Source organism: Penicillium samsonianum (genome assembly GCF_028829775.1).
Source record: "Penicillium samsonianum strain IBT 33392 chromosome Unknown utg000007l_segment0_segment0, whole genome shotgun sequence".
NCBI classification, from domain to species: Eukaryota; Fungi; Ascomycota; class Eurotiomycetes; order Eurotiales; family Aspergillaceae; genus Penicillium; species Penicillium samsonianum.
In genome coordinates, this window is record NW_026643265.1 from 1,789,735 (window position 1) to 1,813,649 (window position 23,915).

The following is a 23,915-nucleotide window of genomic DNA, read 5'->3' on the forward strand; positions in this document are numbered from 1 at the left end:
TGTTGTGGAAGTCGCTCTCTGATATATACAGACGCAATTGAGATTCAGAATGTACCCTAGTAACAACGGATTCCATAAGATTAACTGGTATAAGAATAATAACTCTATTAATTGGTAGGCTCAAAGCTTTCTCAATATCTTGCAATTGTTCTTTGTAGGTAGTTAGTACGGAGTATGCTCCCCCCCCCTTTCAGGGCAAGACAACGTGTTGGGATGGGCGCTAAACCAACTGACCGCCTTGAGATCCCCAGGAAACTTCCCTACGACATCGACTCCAGCCACTTTCTATCCCCATTTCTCTTGAAGTTTACTTTTCCTCCTTGGAGCTCGAGGTTTTCCATATCTCGTGTCCTCACCGTCCCTGTGAAATACTGCGCTCCGCCCATGCTTGTCGCACATTCAGACTAAGCTGACAGCATCCCGTGTCTCCAACTTGTCCCTCAAGGCCCCCAACGATTGTGAACTCATTGGAAGGCGGGGAGTTAAGCTCCTCCTAGGACACAGCAATGGCTGATACCGGTGAGTGATACCAAATACACCTTGTCAGACCCAAAATGAATTGCAGGAGAGCTTCGGCGCACTTAAGGAGAAGGCCCGCCGACCTCCGTCATCACCACCCCCCTTCATACATCCGCACCCTCTGTGCGCAACCAAGCGGAGCTGACGGATTACAATCTTACAGCACAACGACACCCGAATCTTCACCTCACACCTGAGGAAAAGCGCGTTTTCTTCCAGCTTTTCCAGGCTGCTGATACCACCAACCTCGGCGTCATCACTGGTGAAATCGCCGTTCCATTCTTTGAGAAGACTCACCTATCCCCTGATACTCTCGGACTGGTATGTGGATATAACATGGGTGTTGGATCGCAACAATGGGAGCCATGGCTAATTATTGGTGGTGTAGATATGGCAAATTGCGGATAAAGAGAACAGGGGTCTCCTGACCCCGTCTGGCTTCGGTATTGTTCTGCGGTTAATTGGACATGCCCAAGCTGGCCGTGCACCCTCCGATGAATTGGCTCTACAATGTGAGTGATGTTTCCCTTAGTGAAGTGGAACTCATACTGATCCCGCATCTGCTTCATAGCTGGCCCCCTGCCTCGTTTTGACGGAATTGTCGTCGACACAACGGCGAGCATCCCGGAATCGGGAACCAAAAGCCCTCCACCTGGAGCGGCTGGACCTATTCGTGTTCCTCCACTTCAGCCGGATGACGCCAACAAATTCGTCTCCCTCTTCGAGAAGTCGGACGTCAAGAATGGGATGATCTCAGGTATGTAGCTCTTCACTGCCGAGAAAGTGTCACTGCAACTAACACGTTTGCCGTTTGATCTATAGGCGAAATCGCAAAACAGATATTCGAACGCGCCCGTCTCCCAAATGAGGTTCTGGGTCGTATCTGGTTTTTGTCTGACACTAAGCAGCGAGGTGCCTTGGATGCCACCGAGTTTACCATTGCCATGCATCTCCTGACGTCTTATAAATCTGGCGCCCTGCGCAGTATTCCAGCGACACTCCCACCTGGTCTGTACGACGCGGCAGCTCGAAGGGGATCCGCCGCACGGGGGTCTTTTGGCTCGAGACCCGAGGTGCCCCCCATCCCGGCCATTCCCCAGCAATTTACTGGACCTCAGCGAACCACAAGCCCTATGAACCAAGCCAACCGCTCGCCTTTTGTAGGCTCTCTTTCCGCCCAGGCCACCGGGGGTGACTGGTTGATTACCCCACAAGAGAAGGCCCAGTTTGATAGCATTTTCGAGACTGTTGATACAGCCAAGTTGGGACTCATTACTGGAGATCAAGCTGTCGCTTTCTTCATGAAGGCTCAGCTCCCTGAAGAAACGCTTGCTCAAATCTGGGACCTTGCGGATATCGACGCAGATGGCCAGCTGAGCCGGGAAGAATTTGCCGTGGCTATGTACTTGGTGAGATTGCAGCGTAGCGGTAAGGAGCAGCTTCCACAAGTGGTCCCGCCCGCGCTCATCCCGCCCAACATGCGCCGCCAAGTGCCGGCACCAATGGCAACCCCCGCACCTCCCCCGGCGCCCGCCCCCGCAGTGCGGACAGCTGCCGATGATTTGTTCGGCCTCGATTCGCCCGCGCTGCCATTCGCCCAGCCTCAGATGCCTCAGTCCACAGGTGGCTCCAGTAGTGCTTTCCAAACACCAGGCTCGCCTTCCTCCAGAGCATCCCCTCAGACGGCATCGCACACCTTCAAGCCTTTTGTTCCAACTTCTACATTTGGCCAAAGCTTGCAGCCACAGATCACTGGTGCATCAGCCGGAACCCCGACAGCAGTTCGCTCACCCCCGCCTCCTTCGGATGATCTCCTTGGTGACAATGATCCCGAAGAATCTAATAAATTGACCAATGAGACTACTGAGCTCGCGAACTTGTCCAACCAAATCGGTTCTCTGGCCAAGGAAATGCACACTGTGCAGGAGAAGAGGACCTCTGCTGAACAAAATATTACACAAACTTCGCAGCAGAAGCGTGACTTTGAGGCACGTCTTGCGCAAGCACGGTCAATGTACGAGCAAGAGGTTACCAATTTCAAGGCGCTTGAGGAGCGCCTTAAGTCATCCAAGGCAGAGACGCAGAAACTGCAGCAGCAATATGCATTGCTGGACGGCAGCCGCCAAGATCTGCACAACCAATACACGCAAGTTTCGACAGCCTTGGCTACCGATGAGCAGGAGAATGCCAGCCTGAAGGAGAAGATCCGCCAGGCCAATGCCGAAGTTGCCCAGCTCAAGCCGGCACTAGAGAAGGCGCGATCTAGTGCGCGCCAACAGAAGGGTCTTGTTGCCATTAACAAAAAGCAATTAGCTACCGTCGAAGGCGAACGGGACAAGCTCCAGGGTGAAATTGACGGTCTGGCTAGTGAGACCCCACAGTACTCCGAGGAGTCTGCGACACCGGCCGGCAGTGTGGCCGAGGTTGTAAGCCCTACTGCCTCTACGGCAAGCCAAAACACAAACCCGTTCTTCCGTCGAACAGGTAGCTCGAGTGAACAGGCACGGTCCCCCGATGTCTCAAATGACCAGCAAAGAGCATTTGACAGCCTCTTCGGACAGTCATTCGCAGCTGCCCCAGCTGCCCCTGCTGCCCCTGCTGCCGGACCACCACCCACTTCGTTCCGCTCCGAGTCGCCACAAGTTGCGGTTGCATCTCCTATTACCTCTGTTGTTACGACTCCATCAGTCTCTCCTCCCCCTGGCACTTTGCCTGGTGCATTCCCTGCTGGGCCCTTCTCTGAGCCACCGCCTGCGAGCCAGTCCCGACAACTGACCCCGAACTTCCTGCAGTTCAACGATAATCAGTCTTTGACTTCGTCTACTATGGTCTCGCCTCCCGCAAGTCGATTCGGCGGCCCTGAAACCTCTGGATTCGGTACGCCTTCTCTGGCGGGTACCAGTGACTATGGGCCTCAATCAGTGGCAGAATCTAGCGACTACAGTCGTGTACCGACAACTCTTGAAGGTACTCCGGTACGGTCTCCGTTTGAGGAGGAAGGGCAAGACACCTCGGCTAGGTTCCCTGAGGTTCCAGCCGCAACTGCTCAGCAGCCCGAGGCTGCAACCTCCCCTCTCGCCAGTGAGAGCCAGGTCGAAGGCAGCAAGGACCTAAGCTTCGATGAACTGTTTGGCAGCAAGGCACACAAACGGTCAGAATCTCAGCAAGGAAACGACTTTGAGGAGGCATTTGCTTCTATGAAGCATGTACCTGGAGCTGAGCATACAAACGGAGCTACATCAGCCCGTCCATCTGAATTCCCACCGATTCAAGAGCTACACCATGACGATGAAGAAGATGAGAGCTCCGACGACGAGGCCGCTCTGGGATTCGATGACAACTTCACGCCTCCCGCACCAAATACCAAAAAGGAGACCCAGCAGGATTCCATTGACGCTGCTCAACTGGCTGCTTTCCCTGTCCCGGGAACCTCAAACAAGCCCCCGTCTCCTGGGGCACTACAAAGCCCTCCAGAGTATGAAGCTCCGAAAGAAGATAACGTTCATCTTCCTCCTCAATTCAATGGCCTTTTGCCCGAGCGCGTCGATCCCACCGTGGCACCGGATGCGCCTCATTCAGTGGAGCACACCACTGGTGCGCCAGTCGTAAGCAATGAGACCCAACGGGATTCTATCTCGGATGCTGCCATCCCACCCGGTGGAGCGAAGGTGGGAGGACCGGACTTCGAGGCAGCCTTCGCGGGAATGAACCTTGCGCCCGCGACCGAAGCCGATGACGATGACGAGGACGAGCCACAGAGTCATGAAGCCAAAAACACGACTGACTTTGATTTCTCTTTCGATTCTCCGTCCCAGAAGCAGCAAGCTATCTCCGGTGCCGATGTTGATCAATCCAGCTCCTCTCAGTTTTTCGCTTTCGACAACAACGTCCATGCATCCGCCGCCCCGCCTGTTGGATCGCCCAACGAAGGAGAACCCAAGCCGGCTGCGCATGAATGGGACGCGCTATTTGCGCCTCTTGACAACTCCAAGCCCGACACGGGCGAAGACTCGAACGAAGAGAAATCCAAGAAGCCTGGATGGGCTCTGAACAACGACACTGGCGAAGATGACCTGATCCTTCAGCGGCTGACCGGCATGGGCTTCACACGGGATGAGTCCTTGGATGCCTTGGAGAAATATGATTACAACCTTGACAAGGTAGATTTTCTTTCGTCTTTTGTTTTGCATCATACTAATTAAAGACCAGGCTGCGGACCACTTGACTTCGAAGACTTGATTATGACACCCTCCCTTTCTCACTGCACATATCTCCTACATACTTTTTGCTTTTGCGCCCATGTCTCTCATTCCCTAATGGAAGCCCTGGACCTGATGACCAATCTACCAGTTGCCTCCTTTGCATCGATGTTTCCCTCCGTTTGTCCAGCGCTGTGTATATCGTTTCCTTTCATTTTTTTCCCTCATGTTGCGACCACATTGGTCTATGGAACCGGCTCCTTGCCCAATGTCATTGGCCCGGAACCAAGGCTTTTGGTGTGTCTTGTTTGTTGTCTCTTTGCCTGTGTAGTGTAGTTTACGTTAATCCATAATCGAGTTAAATATTTTGATCTTTCTTGGCGTAGCCACAAACATACATATGTACGGATAACCAGTGTGTGTACATTGTTAGCTGTTGCCGCCTTAGCTTACAGGTCGTTCCTTCGCCATCGCGGTCAAAGTAGGGGACAACAAACATTCGTATAATGCCGCGATGCCCGTTCTAAGTCTCGTTCTTCATCAACTCTTTATCGCCATTAGATGCATACTACACTGCTTTGATCCTTGGTCCTCGATTGAAAGAAAATCTATACTCAGTGAACCTGAAGACAAGCTACTAATATGATTAAAGTTTCAGAGATCGACTTCAGACATATCACGCAGCAGTGTGAAATCTCGGATGTTTTTTTTACTATTATGAGAGAGAATAACATGCAATCTATGCCTTTGCGTGCCTGTGTAGTTCAATGTACGCAGAAATATTTGGCCGCGCTTCAAAGGCCTCCACAAGTTTAGTGAGAGCTGGGGGAAGAGTTGCCTAAAGTTGTGGTGAGTACAACCTATACTTGAAATGGGTACAAATAGCACTCACTGGAATGGTACCCGTTCTTGTATCGTTGTCAATGGACTGATAAACAGCGAAGTCGGCATAGGTGACCGTGTCACCAAGGAGGTAAGGTCCATCGACATCGGAGTAATACTGGGCGAGGAGATCATAGTACTTGGGTGCATAATCCTTCTTGTAGGGCTCGGTCACTTCTTTCAGGTTGGCTACCCATTGAGACTATATGTGGTGTGAGCAAGATCTGCCAGAGAAGGGATCCGTTGGTCACATACCCTCCAGTCAATGTAGATATCTGCCACTGCATCAACCAAGTATTTCTCCCAGTTGGTGTTACCATCGTAAGCGCCGAGATCGCGCGAAAGATAACGCAGAATTGGAATGTGCTGTTTGCTCCTATCAGACAATACTCGAGAAATGCAAACGAGCTTTAATGTACCTGGGTGATCACAGAACCGCCATACTCAAGGGCAGGTAGTTGACCGGTCCTTGTAAGTCCACTCTGACGTAGCTTTTCGCTGGTCTCTGGCCAGGCGTTGTCAAAGGGGTAGAGGACATGTTTGAAGTCCAACCCGGCATCCTTCAAAAATAGACTGCAAAAGGTCAGTTTAACTCTCGAGTTGTTCCAATAGCAAAACCAATGAAAGAATAGTGACTTACTTCACAAGCTCTCCGCGGCCTAGCCTGCCAAAATCGAGATCATGGTAAATAGTGGGTGGACAAGCCATTTTGCAGGGTACCAAGGGTCTTTTATTCGTAAGGTCTGTAAAGAGTAGAAATAGTTTACGGAGTGCCTGTAAAGGATGGAGTGAGGCAATGTATTGGATTTATAAGCTGCTACATGCCCAAATCACCTGATGGTGAGATCCCTGTAGGGCTACTACACTACATATGTCAGCAGGTTGTAGTTATGTCTCTATGTTGTATCTGACCAGGTCGACTTGACAAGATAACAGGCCATCAACCAAATCAACCGGCGGAAATCAACGCATCTATACTTACTGCTATCGGTGACTGGCAATCAAGAAGAATCTAAGATTCACCATCTGAGTTTGCCAAGTCACTACAAGACCGCATCACAGAAGCTTCTTAAGCCGTTCTAACTGATTTGGCGTTGTTCACTGCAGTCGTGTGAAGATGCCCGTGCCAGCATAAATTCTTGCGGTTGAGAAAATCGTGGCTTGTGTGCAAAGCTCTACATTTAAGACATGTTGTTTTCGCAGACATTGACAAAGGATCACAATGCCAACACACTCTTCCAAGTCCCCAAGAAGAGTTTTCTCGACTTCGCACTAATAGAAGCCGAGGCATCGACAGCTCGCATCCATTTTCCGCAAAGAGCTCCACAAGCTCGTATCGAGAATATACTAACGGAGGCTCTGTACGAGGCTGTGTGGAGCCGAAAATTGCGATCGACAGGGTCGTGGGAAAAATCACAAATCAACGGGCATATTATGTCCCCTGGCAAGAGTTCTAAGGCGATTAAAGCTATTTGTGTACTAATGGGCCCCGAAGATCATCTTATCGGTACCCATGCACTGCTCGTGTTAAACTATAAGACCCTGCGCCAAGTTATCCACGTCTCGTATGTTCTACCCCATCTCGTGTTTGACTGGATCGCAACAACTTATACGCTATCATCGCCCTTGGCATTTCCTATTGCAGGTAAGCTATGGAGGATGTGGAATGGCTTTGTTTCATTGAGGTGAAGAAAAGCCCCTGTCAAGCAGGAATGGAAACCAGGTAAGCCCCTATATAGTCTAACTCTCAGGCGCACATCAAGTTCTGCAACCATTCGATTTTTCCGACTTCTCTCTCTGCAAGATTGCATATCGCAGCCTCCACGGCCACCGCTTTGATACCCAGATTCATATATACCACATCTTTCACCATCATGCGCTTTTTCTCCCTCGCTATCTTGAGTCTGGCCTCTGTCGCCGTCGCCGATCTCAAAACCTGGAACGACGTGGTGGGCGACGTGCCCCAGTGCATCAAGACTTGTCTTAACGACTTCTACAACACCGCCGGCCTCAAGGACAAGTGTGGAAGCGCTGATAAAGCCAATGTTGACTGTCTCTGTGGCGTTGGGGGTTCAGTTTCGGATTACCAGGACGATGCCTCGCACCTGAGCACATGTATCCAAGATGGCTGCGACACCAATGAAATCATGGACGCTTCTACAAAGCTCGAGGGTTTCATGCAGCGATTCGAGAGCCTCGATAATCAGTGCGCTAAGAAAGGTACGTTTCTCTCGCATCTCTTCTAGTTCAATCATTTATGGGAGAAAATATGGATGCTAATTGTTAACTGCACAGGCTCCTCCAACGGTGCTAGCTCGGTGGTCCCAGGATTTAATGTAATGCTCGCTTCTGGGGCTCTGCTTCTGGTGGGCGCGGCCCTTTGAGTTAATTCGGCATGGTTTCAATGTTGTGTGTACTTGAGATCGGACATAATCTAATAGACCGACCACTTATTTAATAAAAACTTTGATTGGTGCATAATAAATCCCTCACAAAAGCAAGCAGAGAACCGGAAGTCAACAGATCAACTATGAAATAAAATATCCAGATATCTAGGACGAGCACAGAATAATACTAGAATTCACCATGGTCAGTCACTCTATGTTGGACGTTGCAGCCTGGTATGTGAAGGATATACCAGTATCCAAATTCAAATTTAAAGAAATGGGTTCGATCGAAAGGCGTTCGGTTCGGTTAGGATCTCCGTGGGTCCAAAGATCCCGATCGATCGGAAAGAGGAAGCAGTCACACGATTCGGCATCAGCCGTCGACTCATATGATGGAGTTATAGTTTAATATTATATGCCTCTATGGTGCGGACTGCTGCGAACTACCTCCAAAGGTAGAGGCAAATCATCTAGACTCGCGGTAAGAGCGTTTGTTTTAAATCCAGGCACACACGTGAGCTTGCCATTGATTTGTTTATATGGCGCACAAATTGCTTGATCCTTGTAAAATCGATGCTGATTGGCTGAAAGATGCATGGGCTGAGCTATCACATTGTTCTAGACATATAGCTCCATCGCCATTATCAAGACCGATGAGGCTATCTAGGACCAAAAGCTCCTGAAATAGCGCCATTTTGATATATTTTGATATATAGGGTTTGTAATGTGATTGCTTAACCCTTTAATATCAATGCAATTCATTATTCCCTCGTTGTAAGTCTCATCTTTAATATGTAAAATCACGTCATTCGGGCCTAAGAATACTCATCCGCACAACGTGAAACCGCAAACTCTATCTTCGTCGTAATTTGTTCAAATAGATGCGAGTTGGCAATTCTTGTATTCTTGTAACTAATCGATTTCGCTATGGTCTGAGACCGCTATGTCACACTCTCCTGAGGAGCTCCAGGGGATCGCCATTGCAGGGCGAGTCTCTTCAGTTCTCTCCATTCTGGGTTCATTCACCATAATTGGTGCCTTTTCCCTTTCTCGGCACTTCCGGAGTCCTATTCATCGTATAATATTTTTCAATTCCTTCTATAATCTGTTCGACTCTGTCGCTACGATGATATCCACTAGTGGACCTGCAGCTGGAGATACTTCATCGCTATGTCAATTCCAAGGCTTTGCTCTTCAAATGTATGTACTTGGCATTGGCACAGATTTGTCGAGGCAATGTTGTTCGCAAGGCAAAGCTGACCAAAGAAAAATATAGGTTTCCAGTAGCTGACGTGCTCTGGACATTCGCAATGGCCTTGGATACATACTTGGTTGTCTTCCATCATTTCGATACTCAATCTTTGCGCAAGCTCGAATTCAAATACCTTGGTGTTATTACTATACTCTCGTTCATCCCTGCCTTTGTCTTCCTCTTCATCCGTGATCATGAGAAAGGTGCTATATATGGTGACGAGACCGTGAGTATTTTGAATCGACTTGAAGCTAAATATGTCTTGAGGCTGATTAAACTTTCATAGATCTGGTGCTCAGTATCTCGCAATTGGATGATCCTCCGCATAATCTTCTATTATGCACCCGTATGGTGCGTATACTTCCATTCACCTGCTCAACTACTCTTCTAATGGTTACGCAACAGGCTGATAATAGTCATCGTCCTAATACTATATTGTCTCATCGGTATCGAGATAACCAGAGTCCGCGACGAGTTCGAATTGAGCAATAGCGATCATATCGCTCTGACCTCTGGCAATTCTGCCAGCAGCGTCACGACAACCGTGGAAGCGAATTCTCGGAAAAAACCCGGTTTCACCCCAGAATCTACTATAACAAGCGATGCCACGGAACAAAATACGTTCCAGCGTACGTCTCCATCCAGGAAAGCCCCGACCACTTATCAAACTCCGACACAGAGACGTGTGTCGCTGAGACAATATGTGATCATGCCATCGCTTTTCTTCCTTGCGATGTTAGCAACATGGATTGCACCTACCATCAACCGTATCTCGGAATTCGTGCATCATAAGCATGGAACCTATTCACTTCTGCTCTCTGTGAGTACGTTGGGGTCCCTGCGTGGGTTTTGGAATGGTGTTATTTTCATAACTATCGGTATGAAAGGGTGGAAGAGACGAGCTTCGGAGAGGAGAATGGCTCTTAGACAGGTAAGATTGTTGTCTTTTTTTCTGTCTTACATATCACCTCAATTGAGTAGCTGCTGACTTCACTGTGTTATAGATTAGAAATGGTCGTGGGTGACGTGGATCTCATGGCGCGTTCGTTCTACATGTTGTAAATGATACCCTAGTTATTTTATAAAATAGAATTCTGTGTTAATATGTAACTCATTTTATCTGATTCATTGGATCATCAGAGTGGTCTTTCAACTGCTGGCTGATCACTTGACGTCCTGCCTTTCATCACCCCAACCGATTTCAAGAAACATAAAGCTTGTAGAAGATTGCTCAACCTCCAAGAATATGTCAACTAGGTTTCTCGGTTGTAGATATCGTTATATTTCGACAATGATTGCCGCAGAAGCAAATTCGCCTCAACGCCTTGGAAGCGTGCAGGATTCAGGGCGTCCAGGAGAGCCTTGTCTTCTGAATTTGTCGAATGCCCACCATCGCCAAGAATCTCTCTTGCCAATAGCTTAGCAGTACCAGCAGCAGTTGTAACCCAAATGGCGGCGGCAAGCCATAGATTTGCAACATCGGGAACCCGACCAGCGAAGGGCAAGTTGTCAGGCGTGACAGAAAAGATACCATTGAAAGGCTTGTCCGCTACCCAAGGCTCTTCTGGGTCTGTGTTACGTCCCCGGACCTGGAACTCAGTTTCGTTCTTCAAGTTTGAAGCGGCGTCCGACAGCACTTGATCGAAGGTTGATGGCCAAGCTCCAATCGCGCTTTCAGTGGGATCAAGCTGCATCGGGGGATGATCGTAACTGCCTAGACCATCTCGATCTCCGTGGTCCCTTGCATAGACGTGGTGGTCCAGCCAGCGAACGAATGGGTACGAGGTACCGACACGCCTAGCCCGAGGCGGAGTAAAGGTGTAAGGGTGTGCGACGGGGACAATGGGAATCGGAAGTTGCGTAACAGGGGTGTTGTCGCTGCAAATCAAGGAAGATGTCCAAATCCCAGTGGCGAGAATCACAGTACTGCCTTCCGAGTTGATATCTCCACTCGCGGTCTTGATAGTCGCTATCTTCGATGTTTCGTTGTCCTTCTTGGTCGCAAAGCCTGTGACGGCGGCTTCCAAGAAATCCACCCCTCTGGCGCGAGCTTGGTTGACATAGTAGGAAGTAATGACACCTGCATTTGCGGTTCCATCTGATGGGAAATGCAAACAGTGCTTGATAGAGTTGGCGTCGATAAAGTCCGGGGCAAGAGAAGCGGCCGCTTCTGGCGTGAGAAGCTCCGCAGGTAGATCAGCCTCCCGTGCTGCTTTCTGTCGGCGCTCTAAGGTCTCTAACCCAGAAGGCGTAGCGGAAAGTTCCAAGCCGCCGACTGTTTCAAAGCCACCTGGAATTGTGAGGTAGTCTTGGACGGTGTCCTTAGCCAACCGAGTCAAGACAGGCGACTCATTGAGTTGGCCAACGAATCCTGGAGCGTGGCCAGTGGAGCCCAATAGGATTTCAAGGCTTTTGTCGATGAGTATAATATGATTTTCACTTTCGGCCTTGGAAAGATGGAACGCGAGCGCTGCGCCGACGATGCCTCCGCCAACGATAATGATCCGGCGAGGGGAGGTATTGTTATTCAATTGCGTAATATTCAATGTGGACGGCATCTTGAAAGTGTGTTCTTCTGATTTTTAAACTGATTTCAAAAAGGTGAGTACTCTGAAAGAGGCCCTGAATAGTTATCTTAACTGTATAATGACGCTATCCTAGCCCGATGTCGGCATACTTGCCCCCTCATGTATCCGTCTCCAGCCGCGTTTTTGCACAATCGCTATTGTTTAAATCGCTAAAGATTGCTTAAATAGTAAGGAAAGTATGTTTAGGCTGAATCGGATCCGCTCAAATCTCCTTGGCGTTTAACGATGACTCATTGTCATAGTCGGCATGTTATTTATAGATTTTCAAAAGGATGGCGCCTTTTAGAAAACGGCCATAGATGTCGACAGATTTCCGATCTCCCGGTATATTATGCGGAGAGACTCCCCAGAGATAAGGGGCGTTATCCGTTCATTTTAAAAGTGGGAAGTAAAACGGTCTATCTTTGATATAACTTTCTATTCAGTTATTGAGTGACTGATTAACTTTTAGAAAAGTATCCAATTATCCATCGCTTAGAGCTCCTCAGTAACATTGAGAGCCAGGTTCGTGCATCCCGTAGGCACGGTGATCCAGGCCGCATCCGCATCCGAGGCGGATTCACTATAGTTGTAACCACCGTTGAAGGCCATGATCTGTCCAACAGTAGTGTCAAACATCTCTGCAAGATCCTTGTAAACACCGTAGGTGAAATGGAACGGTGTAACATGGCAGACACTAGGAACGCACTGGGGAATCTTGAGGAAATTGTCGACGGGAAGCTCCTCATGGATAGACGAAACAGTCCTCTTGGCATTCTCGTAGACCGACGCGACGGTCATGTTCAGCTTGTACAAAGCGATTTTCTCAATGGTGTCACCTGCTATGGTTCTGTAGTCGTGCGGGCCACCTTTGAGACAAGTAGCTGTAGCATTTTGCTTGGTCAAAAGACAGGTTGTGCTGTCTGGGTTGCAGACCTGGGGAGGAATGCGGAGAGTGAAATTGGCAAACATGTGCTCGGCGTCGATCATTCGGTTGTAACGGGCGATGTCGCAGGGGCCACGGTCGAACTTCTTGGCAACTGTGAAGATGGTGTCTTCCGAAGTGGTGGTATAGGTAGTGGTGGTAGTGTTGAGCGAAGACTCGTCACATGTAGCCCGATTCGTGTGAGGAACGGCGGCAGCAATGGCTGCGAGGCAGGAGAGAGCGTATTTCAGAGATAGCAAGACCATTGCGAGCAAATAATTATCTTTACTAGAAAGGAGTGAAGAGTTTGGTCGGAAAGAAAAAGAAGTGAATCTCGGTTTTATATGTTTGTTATATAGCTTCGGGGAGGGGTCCTAACTTTGGAAAGATTAAGATGAAGCCAAGCTCCGCTGACCTGCCCGCAATTAGTATTTTGTGACGAGTGTCGGGCTCCGAGTAAGGTGGAGCATGGGTTTGGATGATCACCCCTCTCATCAAAATTAGTTGATGTTGATGCATCTGAGGGAGAGACAATGAAACCTAGCCCTTCCATGATTGGCTCGCATCCACTAACAGGAGACCGGTTCTGCAGGATGCGTGGCCATAGTCAGGCAGGAAGATGGTTGAATGCCAATACCTGCGCCATTAGATGTCTGTTTCATGCTCATATGGTGTGCATTCCAGACCTCGTCGATTTGACTCCTCGGCCAGGGCGAGTGTAACTCCGAGGAATATCTTGGGAAAAACACGCCGATTTTAGTCGGGATAAGCGAGGTGCACGCTTGTCAATACGATGCAAGAATTATATTCAAGATGGCTCAGCCTTCAACGGCGGAACTTTGAAGATTGACTGAGGCATCCTGGTCACGATGTCACTTGCATGAATGGACCCGAGCACAAGCCATAATATGAGGCCATTTATCTCCGCACGGAGGCATGAGAACTGGATTGCTCCAATAACCCCGTTCCTGAATTGCCTTTAACGTCAAGTCTTAGCATCTCGGAGTCGGCGCTGGATGCCCGATTAGGAAATAATCGGCCTTGCACCTATACGTACTCCAGTTCTTGGGCCGGAATCCTTGAATTTGAGGAAGATGAGCGGAGAATACCGACGATTTGCGGAGCATCTGGTGTTACTTGCGCAGTGGAGGAAATTAGTGAAACTCGTCGTCATCATCACGGAGAGTAGGACCGCATTAACAAGACGCGGATGGTTCAAAATGTGGAACCTCCCGAGGTCTGGAGAGGAGAAAACGATTAATCAGAAACGAGATCTAAACCTAGTTGCGGTTAGTTTACTTTTGTACCATTTGGCCCAGAATGCACTTCCTATTTTGATACTGTCTGTATCCTTGAGTGTGATCATATATTGCGCGGCTGTTTGGCTTTCAGCACCCATGCCCATAGTTTGGGATTTGCAATGAACATTTTCCCATTTCGAAAACGATTTAAATGCGGTTTATAGCGAAATCCCCGATTCGAAACGACTGTGAGATTTCGTGCTATAGTGAAATCCAATGTATTCCTAAAATAATCCTTCTCCGACCTGCGGATCTCAGAAATAGACCTGTCCTCTGGCTGCAGCTCTTCGTATAGTCGCACATAATGGGATAACTGTCTCTGTGAGGTAAAAAGGACTCCAGATCATAGTCAGGATGGACGGTATTCCAGAGGGTATGGAAAAGACGCAAATCATCGGTCGAATCAAAGGTAAGCAGTCTAATAAGAGACCAAGAAAACTCATTGTCTTCTAGAGAAGTGAGTGCGTCGGAAGAGGAAAGAAACGGCTGCCTTTCTCCAGGATCATTTGGGCGGGACGCCTCCCTATATCCCTCTCTAAAGACCTTGATAAGGTCCTCGCTAAGAGCATGTCGGGATTGGGTGAGTCCAGGAGGAGCCAATAGTATCGCAAGCGGGATGGAAGAACAAAATGACCAATTGATTATTGATGTGATGTTAAAATAATCATCAACAAAAATATTGCTGGCGCTTAATCAGGGTGACGGAGAGGAAATGGATCTGGTAAAGTGTGTGTTGGGTAGCCATTTGTTCGTTGGACAATAAGATCTTTGAGAGCATCTCCCACAATGATGTAGTCCAACCGATTCTCTGCGGAATCAATCTTGTCCCCGATGGCCATAAAGCCGTTCCAATGATTACAGGGATCCTGATGGGAAGCATCGTTTTCGTAGTCCTCGCGAGAAGATATGGGAGCAACGAAACAGTGGGGGGCGTAAGAGGGAGAGACCCTGCATGATGTACCATGGCAGTGACGAGACTATTGCAGAACTCAGACTCTGTCGCAAAAGGTCCACGAGGAACCTCGTCTAAAGAATAACGTTCGTGGAGAATATGACCCCGAGATATGCATTCCCCTAACTCGACTTTGCGCTTCTCTTCAAAAAGAGAGCCAATGCGGTCGAAACGAACCTGAGCAAGTTTCCATGTAATTTTACCTAATTGAAACATGATGTTCGCTTTGTCGACTAGGTTTAGACGGTCTGTTGAAGGATTCGTTGTCCAGACCCTTTGAAGAGGCCATCCTTGCGCCTTGCTCATCAAGATATTCAGAGAATCATTTACTTTGTTGGCCCCTCAATGGGTCTGTGATGCGGGGGAGATATGGGCTGTAGATTACTGCCGGAATTTGGTGTCACTACATCGGTACTGACAATATCTCACAAGCCCTTCGGTTCGGGTCATTCGGCCCGACCGATCGTGATCAATGACCAAGCCTACTAGTAATTCCTACTAAGAAAACTAAATTACTTAATAAGGAGATTCGAAACTTTATACCATCCATAGATCTTACGCATTTTTAACTGCGTCTTGCGAGTTGCGAGTTATTTGTTCATCTGTCCAAACCACCTGCCGCTTCAAAAGCAAATCAAGACGTTGAGTGTCAAAGACAAGGTCAAATACCGTTGTCTTTTGTTGATATTTCACCTGAAACGGATTAGGATGTCTAGCAAAGATGTTAGCCAAGAAAATATAAAAGTATCAGGTGTTTCTTCCTTTGACTGGGATTCTGATACCCGAAATCCATACAATTGGTCTGCGGTATGTCTCCGATTCAATCGCAGCTAAATCAGGAAAATATTGATGGAACCGCAGGCGAAAAAAGCCTTTATCTTCCTGACGACAATGCTGGTCGTTCTCAACAGCAGCATGGGGAGCTCGTTGACTGGTAATGCCATTCAATTCATTACCAAGGAATTTGCTGTGGAGTCTCAATTGCAAAAGGCATTGCCAATGTCTATATTTCTAGTCGGTAAGTATCCTATTCTTGAGAAATAAGAAACAATTATTCTAATGTTGAGATAGGTTACGTATTTGGTAACGTTGAACTATTGACAATTCTTCGAGATTTAACTAACCACTTATCTTCGTGAAGGTCCAATTGTATGGGCGCCACTCAGTGAAGAGTTTGGACGTCGTTTAATTGTTATTGTGACTTTCCCCCTCTTTGCAATATTCACAATGGCTTGCGCCTTGGCCCCTACGTGGACGTCATTTTTGGTCTTCAGGCTTTTTACGGGAATCTTTGGAAGCTCAATCGTCGCACTTGGTCCTGGTATTCTAGCGGATATTTACCAAGATCCCAAGGCTAGAGGTTGGAGTATAGCCGTCTTTATGGGAGTATGTATCAAAATCGTGTACACTTGCCTCATTTCCCTTCCTCTCTGACATAAAGTATTAGGTCACCGGCTTTGGCCCCATGCTGGGACCTATCGTGTCGGGCTTTACCTCGCCACTTTTGGGTTGGCGTTGGTCTTTCTGGGTTGCCCTGATCTGTGCAGGAGTAACACTGATCTTTGTTGTGTTTTTCCCCGAAACTTATGCAGCAACCATTGTGGTGAAATGTGCCCCTGAGAATTCGATGATTCCTCGACCGATAGCCACTGGCATTTCCAACAAACAAAACAGATCATGGAGACGCGTTATCAGTGACGTACTGCTACGTCCCCTTTACCTTCTTGTCACAGAACCTATTGTTAGTGCCTGCTCTATGTACTTGGCCCTGTGCTATTCCATCTTTTACATGTCATTCAACGTCTTCCCGGCTGTCTTCCAGCAACTCTACGGTCTATCACCAGGTCAATGTGGATTGGTCCAGCTGACAATTGGTGCCGGCTGTGTGTTAAGTCTGCCGATATATTGGATGTATGAGCAAATCTTGCGCTGGGTGGTCCGCGGCTCCGTTGGGGGTCTCAAGGAAGAATACTATCGTCTACCGCTTGCCTGCTTAGGTGGCCCATTATTTGTGATATCCCTTTTCTGGCTGGGTTGGACTTCCCGTATCGACGTGCATTTCGCAGTACCTATGGTAGCCGGTATTCCTTTTGGAATGGGCTTCATGTGTATCTTCATTGCTATTCTGTGAGTGAGAAATTAGGCTTGATCTCGATATGCCGAAATGAATCTAAGCTGACATGGCATGGAATAGGAACTACGTTACCGACGCATATCAGATGTTTGCAGCATCAGCCAACGCAGCTTCAAGTTGCAGTCGCTCATTTCTTGCGACATTTCTTCCCCTGGCTAGTTATCCGATGCTTTCACATCTGGGAATTGCAGGAACTTGCAGTCTCTTAGGCGGACTCAGCGCAGTGATGTCCGTTATTCCTTTCCTCTTGATATGGAAAGGTGAGGCCATCCGTTCGCGGTCACACTTCTGCAATACACTAAAGGATCAACATAAAACGACTGAGACATCTCCAAGTCCGGTGGCTGGGGAGCCGTGATAGCAGTGCATCCTGTACAAATCCAAGATTCAATGCAGCTGTTGAGACTGCGCTTCATATTTTTCGAAATATATCTTGGTCCTCATATTTTCTTCATGAAGTCTCAAGTCATAAATATAGATCCCGTCTGTAGTATATTTCAGCGCAAGCGGGGATTCTTGACAAAAGCTTATTATGCATATCAAACCATCTTATCTAATTTACGCGGAGGCTTAGAGGAAGGAAACTATAGGGACTACATTTAGGGCCTTCACATTTGAGGAGCCCGGGAGAGATACTTCTAAATGAATACAACTGCATCTACCCTAGAAAAGAGGGTGGTAAGGTATAATAAACTTTGCTGACAAAGATATAATGTCAGTATATATTCTCCGAAATAAGTTACGCACAGTTAGCAAAATCCAGCATTTTGGGCTGTCATCCTGGGCTCTGAAACTTGGTAACGTCGTTTCTTGTCTTCCTCAAAATCAGACTTGACCTTTCCAGCAACCTCCTCGTTCTTTAAGATACTCAGGCCAGTGATAGCCATACCCTTTGCCGCATGCATGCATAGCTCATGTGACTCTTTGCTTCCTGCCACCGCGGTAAATCCAGGGGTGTGGTTATTCGCTCCCGGACCGGCTGGGATACCAACATAGGCCTGAATACCAGGACACTCATAGGTGACGTTTCCTATTAGCATAATTTGTTAGTCAAAAATTTGCAACAGTTAGAATGTTATCTGAATGAAGTTAAGAACTGACCTTGGTCCGTTGATCCTGGGACTCCAGTTGAGTTCAAGTCGCACCGCACTTCCGTTCCCATTTGAGCCATTGCCTCTGCATATGCTGTTGCCAAAGGCTTGTTCGGTCGTAAATCGGCGTAAGTGTTGTGTCTAGTTCTTATGTCAGCTACTGGTGGGCTATGAAGAATGGAAAGTATGACACAACCTCTGAACCTCCATAGTACATCCAGCCTGCAAGGCCGCACCTTTGAAACAATTCTCCACTCTCACAAAAAGCTCTTCCGCCATTGCTACTGTGGGAGATCTGATGTAACAGTCCAGTGCTGAAGAGCCCGGGATGATGTTTGGGCGGAGCCCACCGTCAGAGATGACACAGTGCACGCGATTGCAAGGATGGATCTGCTGACGCAGAACACCTATGCCGCTATAAGATAGAACAGCTGCATCAAGTGCATTGGTGCCTTCCCATGGAGCCATAGCAGCGTGTGCGGTCTTCCCCGTGAAACGGATGGTGACTTTCAGGCTCGCAAGCGTAGGCATGTATGCATCACCGGTAAAGCCAGGGCACTCGCTGAAGGGGCCAGGGTGCACCATCATGCATGCGTCGACATCTTTATAAGCACCGGCGTTGATTATAGGAATCTTTCCACCAAGACCCTCCTCAGCAGGTGTTCCCACAAGACGAACACGACCAGGGATATTTTGCTCTTCAAGGGCTCCGGCAACTCCTAGGAAGGCACCAATAGACATCATGGCGATGAGGTTGTGTCCACAGGCATGGCCAATTCCTGGAAGAGCATCGTACTCTGCATTGAAGGCCACGACTCTACCCCCGTGGCCATACTCTGCAACAAATGATGTCTCAAGGCCGTAGGCGTGCCTGGTGACTTTGAAACCTAAGCTTTCGAGCATCGATGTGATATTGTCGTGGGCCATAAATTCCTTGTAACCGAGCTCTGGGTTGCTGTGAATCTATTGGAACAGTTTTAGCTTGTTGGATAAAAGACGTACCCGGAAGATTGTTTGACAAGGACCATGGTGGTTATACCTTTTGGTTAATTTCCCACAGTTGCTGGGATTTTGAATCGATTATGCGCAGGATATCTTGAATATCCTCGACATCTTGACCATGTGAGACTGCATCTCTATTTCCATCAGAAGGGGGAAAGTGATCGCCGTCATTCTTTTGCTTTGATTGGGGTGGTTCTCTCAATAGTATCTGCAAATGACAGGATAAAAGGGTGGTTCAGTGATCCAGAGAGCTGCGTCTTGGATTTTTATAAAGCCACCGAGTTGCGATCAAGAGTAAATCACCTTTAAAAAAATAATATATTTAGCTATCACCACTTATCAGTGTAGTGTCGGCATCGGTCGGGCCGAAGCCGAACATGTCCCCGATGCCCAGATGAGTATGTACATGTACATTATTGTGGACTGATTGTGCCTTCAATGCTGAACGCGCGGCTATTTCATTACATCAGCCTTAATATGCAATTTGATGCAAGGGGTCTGATACCGATATCGTAAGATATTCTGGGGTAAATAAATCCCCACATGCAGATCCACCATATTTCTGACAGATTTGATGCCTGCAGCTTAACATTAAGGCACTAAGGCATCAATAAGGCATCCAACTATCCATGGATGGTGGGCTTATCGGTAGTCTGGATTCTGGCTTGTCTTCCTTCCGTTCGACATACCCACTTTGGCTAGTGACCATGAACGAAGGAAATAGGTACGCCTTCAGTATATGACCTGTATCACACATCCTCACACAGTACCAAATCCAGATCGCTTTCGGCCTGTCTGCGCTGCAGGAGACAGAAGCTCAAATGTGGCGGTCCCGGCAAAATACCATGCCAACGATGCCGAGTGACCAATGCTGAATGTGTCTTCGTCCCTCCAAGGGCAGCTCAGCCGGCATCAGCCCTATCAGATACCGAGTAAGATTCTCGTTGTATTCATCATCAATCTCTTATTTTTCTTTATTTTCTTGCTTTTTTCTTGCTTTCTTTTTTAACAGCCATTGATAATGAAGCAGTGCCAAAACAGCCCTTCTTGAGCGGCGATTGGACTTAGTGGAGCGACAGCTGCGACTTGAGATTGAGAATTTGCGAGCAGAGGTTGCCGGACGATCTCATGACAGCAATGCAGTATTTTCGCAGAGTTTGTTATCACAGCGTGAACCAGCTGCCCTCTCAGTTGCGGAAACGGACACCTTATCTTCTAACATCGATTCCCCCGTTATCACTACCGAGAGTGAATGGGATGAGCTATACGAATTCTTTTGCACCAACTGCAGCACTGTCGTTTCTGTGATAGATGACCAGTTGTATTCGCCTAGCGAAACTATCAAGAATCACCCATTCATGTCGGCTGTCATATGCGCAATCGCCTCAAGGGCTGTGAGACCAGCAAAGTATCAAGAATATGTCGCCGCCGTTGACAAATTAATTATGCACACATTTCAAGGGCCGGCGCCCGACCTGCTTGGGGTGCAGGCCATGATACTCTTCGCAACATGGACCGGTCGGATACGCCTAATCGGCTATATTGTATCAGTGGCAACTGAGCTAAAGTTACATGAGGCAGCTATCCTGATAGGAGATGAGAACACTGAGTATACCCCTGATCTTGTTGGGCGTGCGAGGACCTGGTTTACTTTATGCTGCTTAGACTTGCAGTGAGTTTACCGATATCACGCCCCTTGAGCTCTCACTAAATTCCCGCAGAACGAACATCAGCCGGCCTTTCGTTATTAACAACATGAAGGATTATTTACCTTATGCAAAGTACATCGCCATGTCTCCACATCATCGCCCCGTAGATGACAGAATTCGAGCCTATATCAAAGGCTTCACGATAACTGGTAGGCATATCAAATTTGAATTCAAGTTTACTTTTCGTCGCATTAATGATTGGATAGGGAACCTAAAAGGGCAACTTAAAAGCTCCCAGCTGACAGCTAAACCTTTGTTGCAAGAGGTCATCGATCTCTTCACTTCCTCTGATGAACAGGTTGATCAATGGTTCCATGAAATCAACAACAATATCCATCCACTCTATCAAACGTTCCCAGAGAGGCAGGATCGAAACCGACTTCTTATGCCATTTGCCTTCATGAAGCTGTGAGTTACGAAACTAAACACAGCCCCGAAATTCATGGAGTTAATTCCTTTTCTTTTTCTAAAGCTATATCAACGGCCTAGCATTGCAGGGTGTGGGGTCGGTGGAGGACTTGAGCGCAGATCCAGCCCGAATCGAGTTTATTCAGCGAGCCTTGGATAGCGCAAGTCTAATAATCCAGACTCAGTTCGAGTCCAATAGGTTCAGGCGAGCATTTCAATACACAATGGTATGTGCAGTGGAGAAAAGTTCATTCGTTCCTTGGTTGGGCCTCTTTTTCATTCATTTTCAATTGTTGTTAACCCTGAAGTGACTTTGTAGGACTATTTTGGCACACCAATATACTACGCCATTAGCTTCATTTTGAAAGCCATTCCTTTGGCTTATAATTTTGTTGACTGCCAGCGGCTCCTGACCAGAGTACGACAAGCAGCTCATATGTTTCAGCAAGCAGGGGCTTTTGACGCGGCAAATGAATTACGACAAGGTGTTGATCGAATAGCAGCTTCAACTCAAACGGTTCTTAGTCCTGAGTCGCTCGAAACCCCCGGAATCGAAATTCACCTCAATGGTTTGTTTGATATTCCGAGCTTTATCGACGAGATGGTAAGATGATTCCTTACTGGGACTATTGTGACAAGGTCTGACTGTATTTTTAGGCGTGGGATGATGATTTCCCCACATTGGGCATGTTTCCTTCTGTATGAGCACTGTAGTTCTTCTCTACTAGCTCAAGTTTGCCCTTCCATCTCCCAGCGGCCGGCTTCTTTCATGGCCTGGATAAATTCCTCCTTCATTTTCTCGGCGAATTTGTTGTTAGTGAGAACGTCGAGGCAAATAAGTGCATTTGCCTGGCCAGCCCTCAGTGCCTCTTGGTGGGCAAACTCACCAGCCGATGCCTCACGGAATCCAATTGAATGCGGGAAGTCGGTTGCCTTGATCGAAAACATAGCCTGGATACCTGGGCAAATATAGGAACAGCTACCAAAGTCCCTGTTCGGTAATCATCAGATTGTGAAACATGAATAAGCAAGCCTGAAGGACGAGAAACTTACGAGCATCCCGGTTGGTCATAAAGTACTCGAGATTCTTCCAATGTAGGCAGTTCCTCTGGTTCTATACCCAAGTGCTGTATCATATAATCACGATATTGCTCAGCAAGTGTGTCATTAGAAACAACATCCTCGTAAAGGGCAGTCCTGCACAAGAGATGAAGGTTAGTGTTACATTTAAGGCCATCAAGTAAGCACATGATACTCACCAGTCGACCTCAACAGTACATCCCGTTGCATCCGCAGCAGCTTTGAATATGGGCTCGAATCTGGGCTTGAACTCATCCAGCTTCTTCATAGTGGGAGCTCTAATGCTGAACAGTCCTTCGGCGTAATCGGGTATAATGTTCGAAGCCTTTCCGGCTTCAAGAATGCATCCCTGAATACTACACCCCTTCTCAAGATGCTGGCGCAGCATTGAGATTGCGTTATATGCCTGCACAATAGCATCGCAGGCATTCCGCCCCATCCACGGAGCCGTGGCAGCATGTGTTGCCAGGCCATGGAACTGCACCCGTACCTTCCACGAAGCCTTAGTCAAACACAGAGGCGTGCTAAAGTTGCGCATACCATGAGTCATGACGCAAGCATCGAACCCCTTCCAAGCGCCGTTTGTCGCCATGATCCACTTCCCACCGCCGGATTCCTCGCCTGGAGTTCCCATTACGACGATTGTACCAGGGATTCGATGCCTCTTAAGAATGGTTTCAAGAGCAATTGCCGATGCCAACGAGGAGATAGCAATCAAATTATGACCACAGGCATGGCCTAAGCCAGGGAGGGCATCTATTCTGTTCAGAAACATATTGCAGACATCGCGGAATCGTCAAATAATCGGGCGGCACATACCGTACTCTGCATTAAAGCAAACCGTTCTGCCTCCTTCAACTACGGAAAATCTCGCCTCGAATGCAGTCTCGAGGCCGTATACACCGCGATTGACTGCCCATCCACGGTTCTCTAACCAGTCTGACAACAGCTTACAGCTTTTGAATTCTTTAAAGATCGTTTCTGGGTTATTGAAGATCTAAAGTGATTAAGTTAGGGGTTTGTTTTCTTTTCTAACGGGGATCCATGGAAAGTTCGACTAACTTCAAGACTCAAGCGCCGCAGTTCATCCGTTGCATCGTCAATCGTGTTCACAACTTCCTTAATCACATCAGCCGACTGCAAAATCATATGGTTCTCCATGTCCATGGCACTGTGAAGTCAAAGTTTGCTGGATCGTAAGAAGTCGGGTTGTCGATTTATACCAACTTTATGTTCTCTGTTATCGAGAAATAGTATTCGAGAGGCGCCTTAGCTAAGTATTGATTGGCAGAAACTTGGCTATGTATAGAAGGACGGCCGGGCCGACCGAAACCGACTGAGCCGAGTGCAGAAGACCAAAAGTCAACGTCGTGGCAAAAAGCTAATTTACCACCAGATAAGCACCTTGGCAACTACGCCAAGTTACGTTGCCATTGCCCATGGGAATACTATTTAGAGCTGTGATGCCAATTGATGGCAGACACACGACAGGATCTCTGCTGCATAC

The 23,915-nt window shown here is 47.9% G+C and overlaps 10 protein-coding genes across 10 annotated transcripts; 5 read left to right on the top strand and 5 right to left on the bottom strand.

Annotated features, from left to right (window-relative positions):
- Positions 1-506: 506 nt before the first annotated feature.
- N7471_011515 (EF hand domain protein) lies at positions 507-4,758 on the top strand (the record flags this gene model as incomplete). Its single annotated transcript, XM_057284234.1, has 6 exons — positions 507-519; positions 683-840; positions 908-1,031; positions 1,091-1,276; positions 1,342-4,679; positions 4,729-4,758. The coding sequence occupies 6 exons, from the start codon at positions 507-509 to the stop codon at positions 4,756-4,758; spliced, it is 3,849 nt and encodes a 1,282-aa protein (XP_057130500.1).
- A 699-nt stretch (positions 4,759-5,457) lies between these two features.
- On the bottom strand, positions 5,458-6,308 carry N7471_011516 (glutathione S-transferase; the record flags this gene model as incomplete). The annotated part of the gene is made up of 5 exons (XM_057284235.1): positions 5,458-5,556; positions 5,611-5,802; positions 5,856-5,966; positions 6,020-6,173; positions 6,241-6,308. The coding sequence occupies 5 exons, from the start codon at positions 6,306-6,308 to the stop codon at positions 5,458-5,460; spliced, it is 624 nt and encodes a 207-aa protein (XP_057130501.1).
- Positions 6,309-7,474: 1,166 nt separating this feature from the next.
- Positions 7,475-7,984, top strand: N7471_011517 (uncharacterized protein; the record flags this gene model as incomplete). The annotated part of the gene is made up of 2 exons (XM_057284236.1): positions 7,475-7,820; positions 7,896-7,984. The coding sequence occupies 2 exons, from the start codon at positions 7,475-7,477 to the stop codon at positions 7,982-7,984; spliced, it is 435 nt and encodes a 144-aa protein (XP_057130502.1).
- Positions 7,985-8,930: 946 nt separating this feature from the next.
- On the top strand, positions 8,931-10,336 carry gprI (putative cAMP receptor (Car4); the record flags this gene model as incomplete). Its single annotated transcript, XM_057284237.1, has 5 exons — positions 8,931-9,191; positions 9,238-9,465; positions 9,526-9,590; positions 9,645-10,181; positions 10,244-10,336. 5 exons carry the CDS (start codon positions 8,931-8,933, stop codon positions 10,299-10,301), a joined length of 1,149 nt encoding a protein of 382 aa, XP_057130503.1. The 3' UTR covers positions 10,302-10,336.
- Positions 10,337-10,492: 156 nt separating this feature from the next.
- On the bottom strand, positions 10,493-11,797 carry N7471_011519 (NAD(P)/FAD-dependent oxidoreductase; the record flags this gene model as incomplete). Its single annotated transcript, XM_057284238.1, has 1 exon — positions 10,493-11,797. The coding sequence occupies one exon, from the start codon at positions 11,795-11,797 to the stop codon at positions 10,493-10,495; it is 1,305 nt and encodes a 434-aa protein (XP_057130504.1).
- Positions 11,798-12,301: 504 nt separating this feature from the next.
- N7471_011520 (uncharacterized protein) lies at positions 12,302-12,997 on the bottom strand (the record flags this gene model as incomplete). Its single annotated transcript, XM_057284239.1, has 1 exon — positions 12,302-12,997. The coding sequence occupies one exon, from the start codon at positions 12,995-12,997 to the stop codon at positions 12,302-12,304; it is 696 nt and encodes a 231-aa protein (XP_057130505.1).
- A 2,695-nt stretch (positions 12,998-15,692) lies between these two features.
- N7471_011521 (MFS general substrate transporter) lies at positions 15,693-17,476 on the top strand (the record flags this gene model as incomplete). Its single annotated transcript, XM_057284240.1, has 5 exons — positions 15,693-15,791; positions 15,846-16,002; positions 16,126-16,370; positions 16,432-17,111; positions 17,179-17,476. The coding sequence occupies 5 exons, from the start codon at positions 15,693-15,695 to the stop codon at positions 17,474-17,476; spliced, it is 1,479 nt and encodes a 492-aa protein (XP_057130506.1).
- A 391-nt stretch (positions 17,477-17,867) lies between these two features.
- N7471_011522 (M20 family metallopeptidase) lies at positions 17,868-19,237 on the bottom strand (the record flags this gene model as incomplete). The annotated part of the gene is made up of 4 exons (XM_057284241.1): positions 17,868-18,148; positions 18,220-18,350; positions 18,406-19,164; positions 19,212-19,237. 4 exons carry the CDS (start codon positions 19,235-19,237, stop codon positions 17,868-17,870), a joined length of 1,197 nt encoding a protein of 398 aa, XP_057130507.1.
- A 603-nt stretch (positions 19,238-19,840) lies between these two features.
- N7471_011523 (Zn(II)2Cys6 transcription factor) lies at positions 19,841-22,033 on the top strand (the record flags this gene model as incomplete). The annotated part of the gene is made up of 8 exons (XM_057284242.1): positions 19,841-19,935; positions 19,991-20,143; positions 20,242-20,883; positions 20,933-21,069; positions 21,127-21,328; positions 21,393-21,555; positions 21,648-21,932; positions 21,986-22,033. The coding sequence occupies 8 exons, from the start codon at positions 19,841-19,843 to the stop codon at positions 22,031-22,033; spliced, it is 1,725 nt and encodes a 574-aa protein (XP_057130508.1).
- Positions 22,034-22,057: 24 nt separating this feature from the next.
- N7471_011524 (M20 family metallopeptidase) lies at positions 22,058-23,569 on the bottom strand (the record flags this gene model as incomplete). Its single annotated transcript, XM_057284243.1, has 5 exons — positions 22,058-22,319; positions 22,382-22,525; positions 22,588-23,164; positions 23,228-23,405; positions 23,471-23,569. The coding sequence occupies 5 exons, from the start codon at positions 23,567-23,569 to the stop codon at positions 22,058-22,060; spliced, it is 1,260 nt and encodes a 419-aa protein (XP_057130509.1).
- Positions 23,570-23,915: the final 346 nt, after the last annotated feature.